Source organism: Python bivittatus, unplaced genomic scaffold (assembly GCF_059951505.1).
Source record: "Python bivittatus isolate LINGU-HERP-01145 unplaced genomic scaffold, Pbiv_v1 ctg000530_np1212, whole genome shotgun sequence".
Lineage (NCBI taxonomy): Eukaryota > Metazoa > Chordata > Lepidosauria > Squamata > Pythonidae > Python > Python bivittatus.
Genome location: NW_028277085.1, coordinates 8,938,818 through 8,952,747, shown reverse-complemented (window position 1 = coordinate 8,952,747; position 13,930 = coordinate 8,938,818). Strand labels below are relative to the sequence as shown.

Here is a 13,930-nt window from a genome sequence, read left to right as displayed (position 1 = left end):
TAAACAAGTAGTAAGGTAGCATTAGGGGAAATCCACCCGCTATAGAAAATGTGATCTAGATTGACTGGAGATCTGAACTGCTGCATTCCTCAACCTATTAAGCCAAAATCAAACCAAATCGTATAATGGCTTAGGGTGTTGCAGGAAGCCTGCCAACTATGGCTTATTCAGCTAACCATGACCTAATGTGAGGGATGAATCATCTTGAAGAGTAATATGTAACCTTGCTTTTACATAATCAGTTTTTCTAAAGGCATGGCTTTAGATCTGTATAATGACTATTTTTTCCTCTTGTTACAAATAATTGCAGTTAATTCAAGCCAGGAGCAAGAAGAAAAAAGGAGAAAATCCACCTCAACTTGACATTGCTGACTTGTTTCTTTGTTTTCCCTTTCCTGTCCCAAGAGCCAGTGGACTTGGGGTTGTCACATCATTACATGTGGCTGATCCTGCACCTTCCTTAAAAATGTAAACAGCTTGAAAGCTTGTGTAAGCTGTATCCCAGTCAAGTCTTTTGTAAACCAAACTTTAATTTGTTATTATTTTGGCATCTGCCTGTGTGTTCGTGTGACCATGTGGGTTGGCTATGGAACTGCACTTTGACGATGGAATGTTCCATCTGGTGGAACTCTTCTGCCACTAACAAAACACACACACTTCTCTACCACCTTGCCCTTTGAAGGGTGTGAAGGGTGTTCAGTGGAGCTGTGTGGTGTGAGTGAAGGGAGCTCACTCTGAGGGGTTCTTTGAAGCAAAATCAAGGCTACGGGAGTTTGTCTATGGCTGATAGGAGCTGGAACTTGGCAACTTCTGGAGGGCCACCTCCAGTTGAAGCTGTCTGAAGCAAGAGACCTCAAAAAATAAATTCAAAACCAGATTCTCATTCTCCAAAACATTTGTGTATGTTATGATCGGATCCCACTTTCCTTCAAGTCTTCCTTTTTTCTGCCCCTGAAATTTCTTCCTTGCATGGGAATAAAAGATACTGGTGGAATTCACATATCACGCTAAAGCATAGTTTGCATAATGTATGAACCATCCATAGAGAGAGAGGTCCATTACCCCAACCATCTTTCAGACTTTCTCCTAAGAATATAATGGAAGGATATGATAGTGTACCTGTTCTTCAATGAACCATTGAGATTCCTGATTTAAGGCTCAGTTCAAATGCCATTTTAACTTTTAAATCCTTATTGGGTTTGGCCCTCAGATATTTCTCGGCCTGTTTTGTCCTGTATGACCTGCCTGATCCCTGACAGTTTCAACTGAGAGGTACCTTTTGAGGAAACTATCCATGAAAGATGGTTTGGGAGTGGCTTCCTCCATCTTTAAAATATTCTCCTTCTTGTGGAAGCTCACTGGAGCTGCCTTGTTTTAGGCAAGGAAGAAAATCCTAGACATTTTTAGCATTTTTAGTATTTATACTTACAGAGATTATAGAATGGCAGTTATGGACCTGATTGGGATTTTGCTCTAGTTCTACTTCTGCTTTTTTTTCCTGGAACATACTTATTATATATTATAAGATTTTATTGCTAGAGGCCTTTTCTTCTGTGCTGGAAATTTTCAGCGGTTACGATGATTTGACATGCATTAATCAAATACATAAATGAGTAAATAAATTTGTAATTAGCTTTCCCCAAACTGAAGCTCTCTAGATATGTTTGGTTTATTATTTTGATTTATTTTCTGTGCTTCTGCCCAACAGCTCCATGATTCCCAGCAAGCACTGAAGCTCTTTTAGATCATTTTTACTTTGGCTTCCTTCCTTTCTGTCTATCAATCTTTTTGTTGGTGCGTTTGTTTTATATAGGAATCCGCTACAAAGACCTTGTTGTTGGCATTCCCAAGGAAGTATACCAAAATGAAAAAAGAGTAGCCCTCTCTCCTGCTGGTGTCCAAACTTTAGTGAAGCAAGGCTTTAATGTGCGAGTGGAGCATGGCGCAGGAGAAGAAGCAAAATTCTCTGATGACCAGTACAAGGAGGCAGGAGCCAAAATCGGGGACCTGAAAACTGTGTTTGGATCCGATATCGTTCTAAAGGCAAGAATGCAAATAAAAATTCCAGGTCTGGTAGGCAAGCTTATTTAACGGATGGATGGATGGATGGATGGATGGATGGATGGATGGATGGACGGACAGGACTTTTGCACTTCTCCATTCAAAACTGACTCTGGGCAAGTTACATATCCTATGTACATAAATAAAGAGTATGAACCTATAAATTTAAAAACTATGAAACCTAAAATACAAAGAACAATGAACTACAAAATACAGCTTCAGAGATGAATAAGGGTCTGCCTTTATTAAACTCCAGATTACAGGAAGGAACCATTGACGACATTCCCACCTTTGAATTAGAGGGATTCATGTATCTCTCCAAGCCATAATGTAGTTCTGAATTAATATTTTAGGTTTACCCAGCCATGACAATTTGTGAACAGTGGTATATGGCTTAGTGCAACGTAGAAGCTAATTGTGGTTTATTTAATAAACTGTGATTAAGCAAGTCATAGCGCAGCGTGATAGTTGAAGTCAAAATAATTTTTCAGTCCTTGGCTGGCATTTACCAGCAATAATAGTGAAAATACGGAACAAAGATTGAAAAACATGCCAGTAAAGAGGGATAAATCTCAGAGATGTGAGACATCTGATCACAAAAAACCCAAAGTGGAAATGAAATTTCTACAGATTGCTGACCCAATAATTATCATTTTTTATGGATGCAAAGTGTAAAAGAAACAGGGATTGGGTTTATGGTTCCATAAATCATAATTGGGTTTTGCACAATAACTTAGGCCATACAGTACATCATAGCTTATGGTCTGTAATGGAGCCACATTATAGAGTATGAATTGGCCTACTGTATTAGAAAGAAAAAATGTATAGTCCTCACTTTGACATAGAATTCTTATGTGCATGGAATTTTATTTCTTTTAACAAAGCACTGTAATATGGTATTTATTTTCTCAAAGGTCAGAGCTCCAATTTTTAATGAAACGTTGGGAATCCATGAGACAGCCTTGCTCAAGGAGAACACAGTGCTTGTCAGCTTCATCTATCCAGCACAGAATCCAGATCTCTTGGAGAAACTTGCTCAGCGCAAAGTCACCGTCTTAGCGATGGATCAAGTTCCTCGGGTCACTATCGCTCAAGGATATGATGCCTTAAGTTCAATGGCCAATATTGCAGGGTTAGAATCCACACTATTCTCTCTGTACTAATGACTGTTCCTTCAATGCCTAACTTTCACTGTATTAGAGATGAACAATTATTTGGTGGTGTTTAATGTAAAAGTCAAGATGGCAGTTGTGACTGAAGTCCCATCTCTTTTTACATGCATCAAAATGGATGTAAATAGGAGTGAGACTTCAGTTGTATGGTCCCAGCTGCTCTCTTGACTTTTTGATTTCCTTCCTCTCCATGAACTCCCCAGGAATGGAGTTTTTTCTTGTCATCCTTGTTCAGTTATCAGATGTTACATTTCTCTGTAACCTCATATTTACAATTTCACCTGCTTTGAACCAGGAATAACTGATTTCTGACATCTGAGATGTGGGAAACCTCAAGTGAGGTAAAATATATATAAACTCAGTAGTGGAAACTAAGGTGGTTGCCATGTTGGAGACATCCCAGAACATGGGAAATGCTCACAATCTTATTTCTTATATGCAGTTCTTACTTAAGGGAGAGAAAAAGTAGTTTAAGATCGATTAAAAAGGAATAACGCTGAAGAACCAGAGGAACATGCTCCATCCAAATGGCTCCTGGAGCTGTTGTTATTCTTTTATAGTTTATAGTAGCTTTTCCAATGCCAACTCTCTTTTGGCTAGAGCCCAAGGTCTCAAAGCTGGATATGGCTCTCTGGCCATCCGTTGTGGGGTTAGCTTTGTTTTCTGTCCCGGAGTGCGTATAGCCATCCACCCCATGAGTTCCCTGAAACCTTGTGAGATCATTTATGAGGACACCAAAATCTCAGGGGATTTCCAAATTTTAAAATGTTATTTTGAGGGAGAGCAGTTGCTGTTGGGATTGTGGTGTGTGCCATATTGCCAATCTTCGATTAGTATTTTATTTCATCCAAGAAAGACTAAGAGGTTAACCTTAGATAGGTTCTCTCCAGATATGCTTGGACAACAGCTTCCAGAAATTCCTGCGCTTCTGGAAGATATTCAGTTGGAGAAGGTTGAGCTAAGTTATGCTAACAGTAACCACACAGTTCTTAAATACCACCTTTATAAAACAAACATTACACAATCCAACTTCATTATTTTTAAATCCAGAACAGATTCAAACAACTGAGTAATTGATGCATCAGGGTGTGCTAGTTTCCAGCCTAATTCTGTTACAGCTGTTCTGGAAGAGGCATTTGGTCTTTTGATGGAACTGTAGCTGATCTTGTTTGGTATCATCTGAAACCTACTGAAAGATGGGTAGTTGATTCTAGCATCTCTGGCGTCCACTCTTGGCAATGCCAAAGCAAGGCCAGGGGTTTTACTGTCTTTTGAAATTTCATTCCTTCTATGATTCAGATTCAATTTATGGTTACTAAAGAAAGTCAGACGAAAATTCCAGACAGCTCTTTGCAAACCCACTAACTGTAGCTGTGTTGAGTAATGTGAACTAGATTCCACAGTAGATCAAAACAATAGAGCGTCTTGTGACCTTAAAGATGAACAGATGTATTATGTGTGGGCTCTAGTCCACTTACACTTTTTGCCACTATAAATCAGTTTTTACGAAACCATAAGACTCAGTTGCTGCCATGAGCTAATAAGACTGCCTTCTAGTTTCACCCATGGAATGCGTTTTTAGGTTTGGCGTGAAGTTCACATACCAACCTGTATTACTTTTCCATCATAGTCTTTCATGCAGGCAAAATTCAGCTAGTAGACAAATGAAAGGTTCTGCAAAACGCCAAGAAACACAGTGCTAATTGGGTTCTGCTCGAAGCAAGAAGTCTCTAACAGAACTAAGGTCCTTAGACCAGCCTTCCCGAGACTGAGGCTGCCTGGAAATTCTGGGAGATGTATTCATAACACATCTGGAGGAAACCAGGCTGGGCATCATTGGACCCATTCACATGTTGGCTTAATCTTTTTCAATCAGCTTGGGCTGATTGCAGGTCTCACAAGAAGCCACAAACAATGATTGACAAACCATGATGCTTGAATACACATCTTCTGCTGAGGTGCAATTAAATTATACTGCAGCTTAGTACTATGGCTGGGATCACATGTTGTGTTAAGCCAGGATGTGTGCTTTGTTTTTCACTCGGCAGTCAGGTGTAAGTCCTAGTGGATAGTCTGCTGTTTGAATCCAGATGATCATTGCTGAATTAGGATACCTTTATTTTACCAAATGCTTCTACCACACGCTCATAGAGACTCATGGTGGCTTACGCAGAATAAAAGCATAGGTCATAAAATTCCCCCAAACCACAATTCCAACCCCTCTATAATAATTTTAAAAAACATGAGAAAGAGAACAATATGGGAACCCAGCCTCAATGTCTCAAAAATATGTAGCTGCGGATGTTAGATTGCCAACATTTGAAAGCAAGAGGAACAAAGAACAAGAGACAGGAAACTTAAGTTTCTGGCTGATTATAGCAAGAGTGAGGAACAGGGTGCCAGTCAGCACCGCTGGATCTGCTGACATCTCCAGAGAGTTCTTACCAGACTTTTTAAAAAAGCTTTTTGTGATAGAAATGAATAAATACAGATGTGGCTACAAAGGAAAGCCCTATCCTTTAGCATCCTGCATTTATTTATTTTTAGATTTATACCTTGCCTTTATTTTGTACAACTCAATGCAGTGTACATAATAATACATAATAATAATAATGCATAGTAGCCTCCTATTTTTACCAGCACCATAACCCTGTGAGGTGGATTGGACCGAGAGAGAGGGGCTGGCCCAAAGTCACCCAGCTGGCCTTTGTTCCTAAGGAAGGACTAGAACTCACGATCTCTGAGTTTCTATTCTAATACCTTAACCCCTACACCAAACTCTTTATGTATTTATTTATGGAGGGTGGCAGTGCCTCTGAAGCTTAGAGATTAGTTCACCTTCTGGTCACCAACATCCATTTTGTCAGGGTACCCAGCATGTGTTCTCAAAATTTCAGTTTACCCCCTCAAAAAATAACCAAGATGAGTAGATGAGGGTTTGACGTTTGTGCTACACGTTCCATGTATATGAATGGAACCTCAATTTAATGGACCCCCCATTTAGTGACTTCAAATGCAATGCATTAAATTTCCATCTGGACATTCTCTTGAAATAACTGTCAAGTCTGGTGTGTCCAAAGTGGTCCAGAAAAGGCAGTTAAATTTATATTTTAACTTAATAGTATGATGTCTTTGGCAATTTACACAGTTGAATAATGATGCCATTATGTAAAGGAAGTGACGCAAACAATATCATTATGCAAATGATGTAAATCACAAAGATGTTGCACTCTTGTATTTGACAGACACCCAGTTTCCATGGAAATCACTATGCATATGTAGGGAACACATAATGAACATTCATTGGGAAGAATGAAAGAAAGCTTATTCCTCACATCCATTCTGCCTCTCTCTTTCAGGGCCTATTTTTTGTACATTTATGGTGCATCTCCCCCAGACAGCCCTGAATGATGTGAGAAGTTATCAGATGCCAGTGCATAAGACGCAAAGCAGTTTAGGAAATTCAATAGGGGAGCATAATATCTCCATAACCGTAGCTGGAGGTAGATTACATCTGACTCTATCACAGATACAACATCTCTTGAAAGAAGCAAGCGCTTGCCTTTGAATCCAGAAAAGACAAACTCACTTGACTAAACTGATTCTGATCAAGATGAAGGGATTTGAATTCTAAACCGTTTCAAGATGCAGCCTGTCTTCTTAACTGGTATAGCATTGAAACGAGTTCATTTTTAAAAAAAATCTCAACAGCTTTGAAATCAATTCCAAATATGAATTGCTTCCAAATGTGTTTGTTCCTGAATGGTAACGGCCAGCCCTAAAGATTTGGCTTATGGAGCCATCAATGTGATGTGGTGGCTTCAGAATTAAGTCCTACAGACAACTCCCTTTAAAATCTGGCATTTCTTCCTGAGCAAATGTGATTACAATTGAGCTACTGATGGTCTCCCTCAAAACACTTCAGTTGTAAGATCCGATCTGGTTCAGTTTAGATCAGCTTGCAGGACCTCCCTGCTGAAAAGGACTTCTTCTCAGGTAATGGCTCTATTCCTAGGATGCACTGAGATAAGTTCTCAGTGTAATGAGGTTTACAGCTGTTTGTCCCAAGCAATTTGAGAGCATTTGGTTTTGGAGCATCAAAGATGAAATGTCAGAAACTTATTCTGGACCTACTTTTGCTGATGTTGATGCGTTTTCTTGAGAAAATGACCCTTGGATCTCCTTCAATTTCAGCTTCTTTTCTAGAGTGCTTTGGAAAGGAGTTGTGATTTTTGCCACATGACTCACATTATTACACTACCATAACTTTCAGACCAGAGGTGGTAGCATGAAGAATTTGTGGAACCCAAGATGAGCAGAGTTTGTACAGGCTTAATAGAGTTTCTATACCTTCTATGCATGAATCGTTCAAAGCAGCCAAATTAGATACCTCATTAATTGCAATTAATTGTGTTAGGCATTGATGACCATGGTATTGATAACCATGCGGTGCTTCTGCAGTGGGTTGGCCCTTTTTTGACCTCTGTCTGTTGAGGGAGAGGAATGATCGCTGTAAAATTGTGGGCCTTGTTGCCGGCTGCCTTTTACGAGTGCAAACAGTGGTGATCATCTTTGCCACACCAGACCATCTGGTTACTAAGAGAGGAGAGAGAGGCAAAAACATTCATCTTATAGTGACATCTGTTTGTGAGTCAAGCAACATTTTGTCTATCCTGCATGGGTATCCTTTTCCCCAGAAATGTTGTTTGATTAGGCACTTACTAGGGTGTAACAAGCAATGGTATAAAGATGATGATGAAGATGATGATGATGATGATTTTGGTATCTATCTATGACTGCTCAGCTAATAAATAAATGCAATTTTTTTTTCCACACAGACCATTTATTTGTTAGAGATGGTTAGTTGCCATCACTGGTCTAAGCATTCCCTGTTGCTTTTTGTTTATTAGTTAATGTAGTCAGCTGTTATTTATCCCAAATGCCTCCTGTGTTCATGGCTCCTGTGTTTTTCTCTTTCATCCTTTTCCTTTTTCCTAGGTACAAAGCTGTAGTTCTTGCAGCCAATCATTTTGGGAGGTTTTTTACTGGGCAAATCACCGCAGCAGGAAAAGTGCCTCCTGCAAAGGTAGGTTTCATGATGTGGTTTTCTGCGCAATCAAAATACTGAGTTAGAATTGTGAAGCCAACATATGTTGTAGGGGTAATAGTTCTTATCGAATCTTTCTGAAGACAAAACAACAGCAGGAGCTGCAGGGTTCTCTTGCCTGAGTCCTCACAAAGGCACTGAGATGGGGGCTCATCCTTCCTCTGTGTCCTTTTTCCAAGACATATTGCACCCCCCCCCCATCACCACTAAGCCTGCATTTTGGGAGAGAAGATACAACGGACATAAATTAGAAAGACAGAGGAAACAGCCATTACCCCGCTCCAAAGTTGGTCTAGATCAGGAGCCTCCAAACTCTTCAACTCATTAACCCCTTCATGAAGCTTCAGATTGTCCATTGACCCCCAAACATTTATTACATGAAAACAATTTAATAAATACTACTTTAACTAATAGTACTACAGATAATAACAACAATAATGGATAGTCCCATTGACCCTTGGGGGTTGATATTGTCCATGTTGGAGAACCCTGGTCTAGACTGATGCTGCCTGTTGCTGTAAATTATTTTTAAAATGTGAAATATAGAGAAATGATCATACATTTAATGTTTAATCTACTTTGACATAGATGATACCTTTGCTGTTGGAAAGAAAAAAAACCCCATAGATAGAGATAGAGATAGAGATATACATGTGATGGAATGGAATTATGAAGGCCAAGCTCAGGGAGATAAACATTTTCTTAGCTCGCGAGAACCGCATGAGAGGAACAAGAGGATGAGACTAGTCTCATCCTCTTGTTCCTCTCACATGGGTCTGGCGAGCTAAGAAAATGTTTATCTCCCTGACCTTGGCCTTCATAATTCCATTCCATCACAATACATGATACATAGAGATAGAGTTAGGAAACTTTGGCTAGTGTATATGAGTGGGGGTATGGATACATGCAATATATACATTAAGGGTCAAAGGTAACCCCCCCTCACACACACACACACACAAAAGAAAACCCTACAGAACAGTTGAAGCCCCAAGGTGGAATTCTGGATCCTGAACTAAGTTTGAAATTTGATTACAGGAAAGGTGCTTAACTTTCTCTGGGATGGAGTCTGTTTCTATCTCCACCCTTAAAACCCTTGCAGAAATACTGAAGTTCATGCTGCCAAAATTCTTGGCACTGAGAATCCACATCCGGCTTGCAAATCCTAACCCTGGCTAACAGGTTATCTTGGTAGTCTGAGGCCTACTTATTGCAAGAAGCACTATTACCACGACTGTCTTGAAGACAGACATTTGGCAGCTGCAGGTTTCATCTACTAAAAAAGAGAGCTTTTATAGGATTTCCTTCCTTCCTTCCTTCCTTCCTTCCTTCCTTCCTTCCTTCCTTCCTTCCTTCCTTCCTTCCTTCCTTCCTTCCTTCCTTCCTTCCTTCCTTCCTTCCTCGTACTTAGCTTATGATAAAGTCATTTTGCATATGATGCATCAGTTAACACACAACCCATATTTGTGCATTTTGCCACCTCGGTCAATTTGAGGTTTTAGTCTGGGCTAAATATAAATTGCCCAGTTATGAGTTCCTTTGTTTTTCTCCCTAGATGCTGATCATTGGCGGAGGAGTGGCCGGCTTGGCTGCAGCGGGGGCAGCAAAATCGATGGGAGCTATTGTCAGAGGATTTGATACCCGGTAGAGTAACTCCAGCCCTCAGGCTGCTTCTGTTCTGAAAGAAAAGCAGGATGCAAACACTAAAGGAATCCAGAGTATACTAGCTTGCTGCCTATAGGGAACCAACCAACTTTAATCTAGTTCAGCGTAATGCTGATAATGATTTTCAAATATGTGTGTGTCTATTTTAACAATATGTATTAGTTTTACTTACTCTGTATTTTTATATTTGTATGTTGTGAGCCTTCTTGATTGTCCCCTGGGAGAAGGAAAGGTGGGACATAAAGTAAATGCAGCAATAATAATACTAGCTGAAAATCAACAATCCATTGCAAATTCAAGGAATTTTGCAGTGCATCTGCTGGCATGTGACTCAAAGGTCAGATGTGATGCTTGGACTGAAAAACAGTTGTATGCTCTTGATCTGTGCTCTGAAAAATATCCAAGCTAGTGATTCCTGTGAAATTCTCCTTACTTCCAGGCCTCCAGCTTTGGAGCAGTTCAAATCCCTTGGTGCAGAACCCTTAGAAGTCAACATTGCTGAAACAGGAGAAGGTGTTGGCGGTTACGCAAAAGAAATGTCGAAGGAGTTTATAGAGGCAGAAATGGCACTCTTTGCTAAACAGTGCAAAGAGGTGGACATTGTTATTAGTACAGCCCTTATTCCAGGTACAGTACAACGTTATCATAATGACAGAGATCTTAACAGTATATGCTTCTAATCAGGAAGCCCAAAATTTGGTCCCTTATCTTGTCGTGGGTATCAAGTAAGCCAAATCTTTTCTCCTTTGAGGACTCTGCCAATAGATAGAAAATGTAATGAACATGGGTTTTCTTTTCCTGGGCATGAGATGTGTGTCCTGTATAGTTTTGGAGAGACAGCAGACAGAGTGGTATTCCTGCTCTAATTGCTAACTCAATGAATTGTAGAAATAGGTAGGAATTGTTGAGACCAAACTGTCCCTCTCAAGTGTGATCCAAATAATCCTGAGGTTCTGTTGGCATCTGCTCAAGCTTTTTCAAAAGAAACATGGAGTGAAATCAAGAAGAGCTCCCCTTTCTGTTCTTGTTGTTTGTAACAGGGAAAAAGGCTCCAATCTTGATCACCAAACCTATGGTAGAATCCATGAGAGATGGTTCCGTAATAGTCGATCTTGCTGCTGAGGCTGGGGGCAATGTGGAGACCACCCATCCTGGAGAACTTCACATTCATAAGGTTTGCACAGGAGAGTCAGTTTCAAACATTTTGGCCCCTTGATAAATGCATTATCTTGCTGTTCCTCCAAAGTGGCAGAACATCACACATAGACCTTCTTAGCTATATTAAGCATCTTAATGTCTGTTTTTTTTAAAAAAAAAAAGATCTGACATGGGCTGCACCCACCATGCATTATCCCAGACTGAGAAGGACCCTCCCAAATGATGTTGTACAGCCCCCAAGCACCAAAAAGTAGCTTGTCACAGCTTATGGTTTAAGGTGTTCCTAAAATCAGACATTTTGGCTTATTCAACAAATTGTAGTTAAAACAACCACAGCTATCCTGGAAATCTATGGCCTTTACAGAAGTTTTGTAAGTATGCACATTAGTGCAAGGGCTTAAATAAAGACACTCTAAAAACAGTATTCCACATTTCCTTCAGATCTGGCCACATCTCCCCATGATTATTTACTAAAGTATGGTAATCTAATGTCATAGAACATCCTCCACCTAAAAAAATGAGAGTATACTTGAATATTATTCAGATGCATTCCCAATTTTGAGAATGTTATGCTTTCTGATTTTTGTAAGCATGGCTGCATGCTTTAAAATATCAATATCTGTAATGGTTAAAAAAAACCCATCTCTGGAGTTTTATTAACAAGACCTTGGTATTATTTGGAATTCAACTAAAAAAGGAAATTGGCACTGGAATTTATTTCATTTACTTGCTCATAAAAAAGGCACCAACATCTCTATTTGCAACTATGCACCTTATTATTCATTTAGAAAAGTAGAACTTCAGGCAATTATCACTACAAATGGGATTTGGAAAAGGTTTATACAAAAATAGGGTGTGTAATATTGCAGTAAACTACAATATGACATTGTTTGGTTTTGTTTTACCAGGTTGTGTGAACTTAGTCATTGTGGCTGCTAGATGCTGGTTTATGTTGCGATCCCTCCAATTCTGGATCACTAAATTATTGAATACACCACATTCTTTACTTTGGATAAGGGATGCATATATTCTATATGTTCTTATATCTTTTATTCCCTTAGGATTTAGGTATGGATGAATAAATTAAACCTGACTTTACTTGGTTTCTCATTTTCCCAGTTTTAGATTCATTTCATCCTCTTTCCTCAGGCTGAACTTTTTTCCAAAAAATCTGCAACCAAACTTTGTACATTTCTATTTGCATTACTGGGCATCCTTTGCCCACTTTCTCTGTGGCAAAGATTTTTGTATACATTTTCTTTCACTTTATGTGTGAACCATGCTACTATGGATGGTGCAGTAAAACAAGTCATGGTTTGGGTTGATGGGAATCCATCCATAGTCTCCATAATACACTATTCTTCTTTTTAGCCTTTATCCCAGTTAGTTGCAGAGCGACATATCCACGGTCATTCATCTGGCTTCCATGCCTAAGAAAAGACAGTTCCCCACTTAACATCCATTATATTAAGAGAAGCTAAGTGGTCACTCTTGAACAAGTAGCTTATGTGCATTTCAGACTGCCGTATCTGCATTTAGAGTATATAAAAATGAGAAGGAAGGCTAACATGCTTAAGCAAAAAATCTGCAATTAAAGGACACAGTAACCTTCAGCCTTTCTTTAAATAGGACAAACCAGACTTTTCATGTCTGTACCAAGCCCAGAAAATGATGTTTGGGCATTTCTTTGACTATGACTAGGTTCAGTCGTTGGGATATGAAGTGGTTGGTTGAACCATGATTTCTTCAATCTGTATTTGGCTGTGTTGGCATAACACACTAAATCATGAACCAATTCTGCACCACAGTGGCTAAGTTCATCCTGTGACCTATGTTAGGGTTTAGTGCAGTGCTTGAATCTGACCTGTATTTGAAGCTTTTCTCCTTAATCTCAGCCCCAAATAAGCTATTTTGATGGTGGTATCTACAATTAACTGAACTTACTATGCCTTTAAGGGACACCATTTGAGATCAGAACGTCCCCTAAGAACATTGAGTTATAAGGTTCAAGGTTTAATTTGTTGAAACAATTGCAAAAGGATATTATTATATTATTCTTCGTCCCCACACCCCCCAGCGTATTGTTGACAAAATAGTGTAAGCTAGGGTATCTAAAACCTCCCTTTATTTTTCAGGGTTTAATTGGAGTGGGAAGCACAGCGTGTAACCATGATAGCATCAGATGTCCAAGAGGTGTTTTCAGACTTTTAAAGTGTGTTTTGATTTCTTAACTCTTGAAATAAGCACCATATGGCTGTGGAACTGCTTCCCCAAAAGGCCTCCCAGCTTGTTCTGCCATTGGCTCACTGTCAAAGAGAAAAGCTCTTCCCCCCACCCTTCACGAGTAAGAGCAAGCTGTTCATGTAAAACGTAAGCCCTTAACTTGCAAAATAAAGTGTCAGTACAGGTCTGATTTACCATCCGTTATAAAGGATATATCAAGTCTGTGCAAAACACCTAAAATATCAGGTCATTGCATTACACGAAAAAATGTTTTTAAGTGTCTTGTTTATTGCGTTCCCTACCCCCAGGGCGTGGTGCACATTGGTTACACCGACTTGCCAAGCCGAATGGCTACCCAGGCGAGTAGCCTTTATTCAAACAACATCTTGAAGTTATTAAAAGCTATTTCCCCCAGCAAAGAATACTTTTACATGGAGCCAAAAGATGATTTTGATTATGGGACGATTGATCATGTCATAAGAGGGACGATGGTCATGAAGGTGAGTTATTTTTTTTCCTCTCCTCTTCTAAAATGCTTTGATGA

At 39.5% G+C, this 13,930-nt stretch overlaps 1 protein-coding gene across 1 annotated transcript in view; it reads left to right on the top strand.

Moving 5' to 3' along the window:
• The window catches only part of LOC103052898 (NAD(P) transhydrogenase, mitochondrial-like), a 52,134-nt gene that overhangs the window by 8,563 nt on the left and 29,641 nt on the right, over positions 1–13,930 (top strand). Inside the window, exons 3-9 of the mRNA XM_007424284.4 lie at positions 1,814–2,043; positions 2,976–3,193; positions 8,232–8,319; positions 9,896–9,984; positions 10,445–10,632; positions 11,046–11,179; positions 13,695–13,886. Coding sequence (XP_007424346.2) covers positions 1,814–2,043; positions 2,976–3,193; positions 8,232–8,319; positions 9,896–9,984; positions 10,445–10,632; positions 11,046–11,179; positions 13,695–13,886 — 1,139 coding nt within the window. The remainder of the gene's footprint in view (positions 1–1,813; positions 2,044–2,975; positions 3,194–8,231; positions 8,320–9,895; positions 9,985–10,444; positions 10,633–11,045; positions 11,180–13,694; positions 13,887–13,930) is intronic.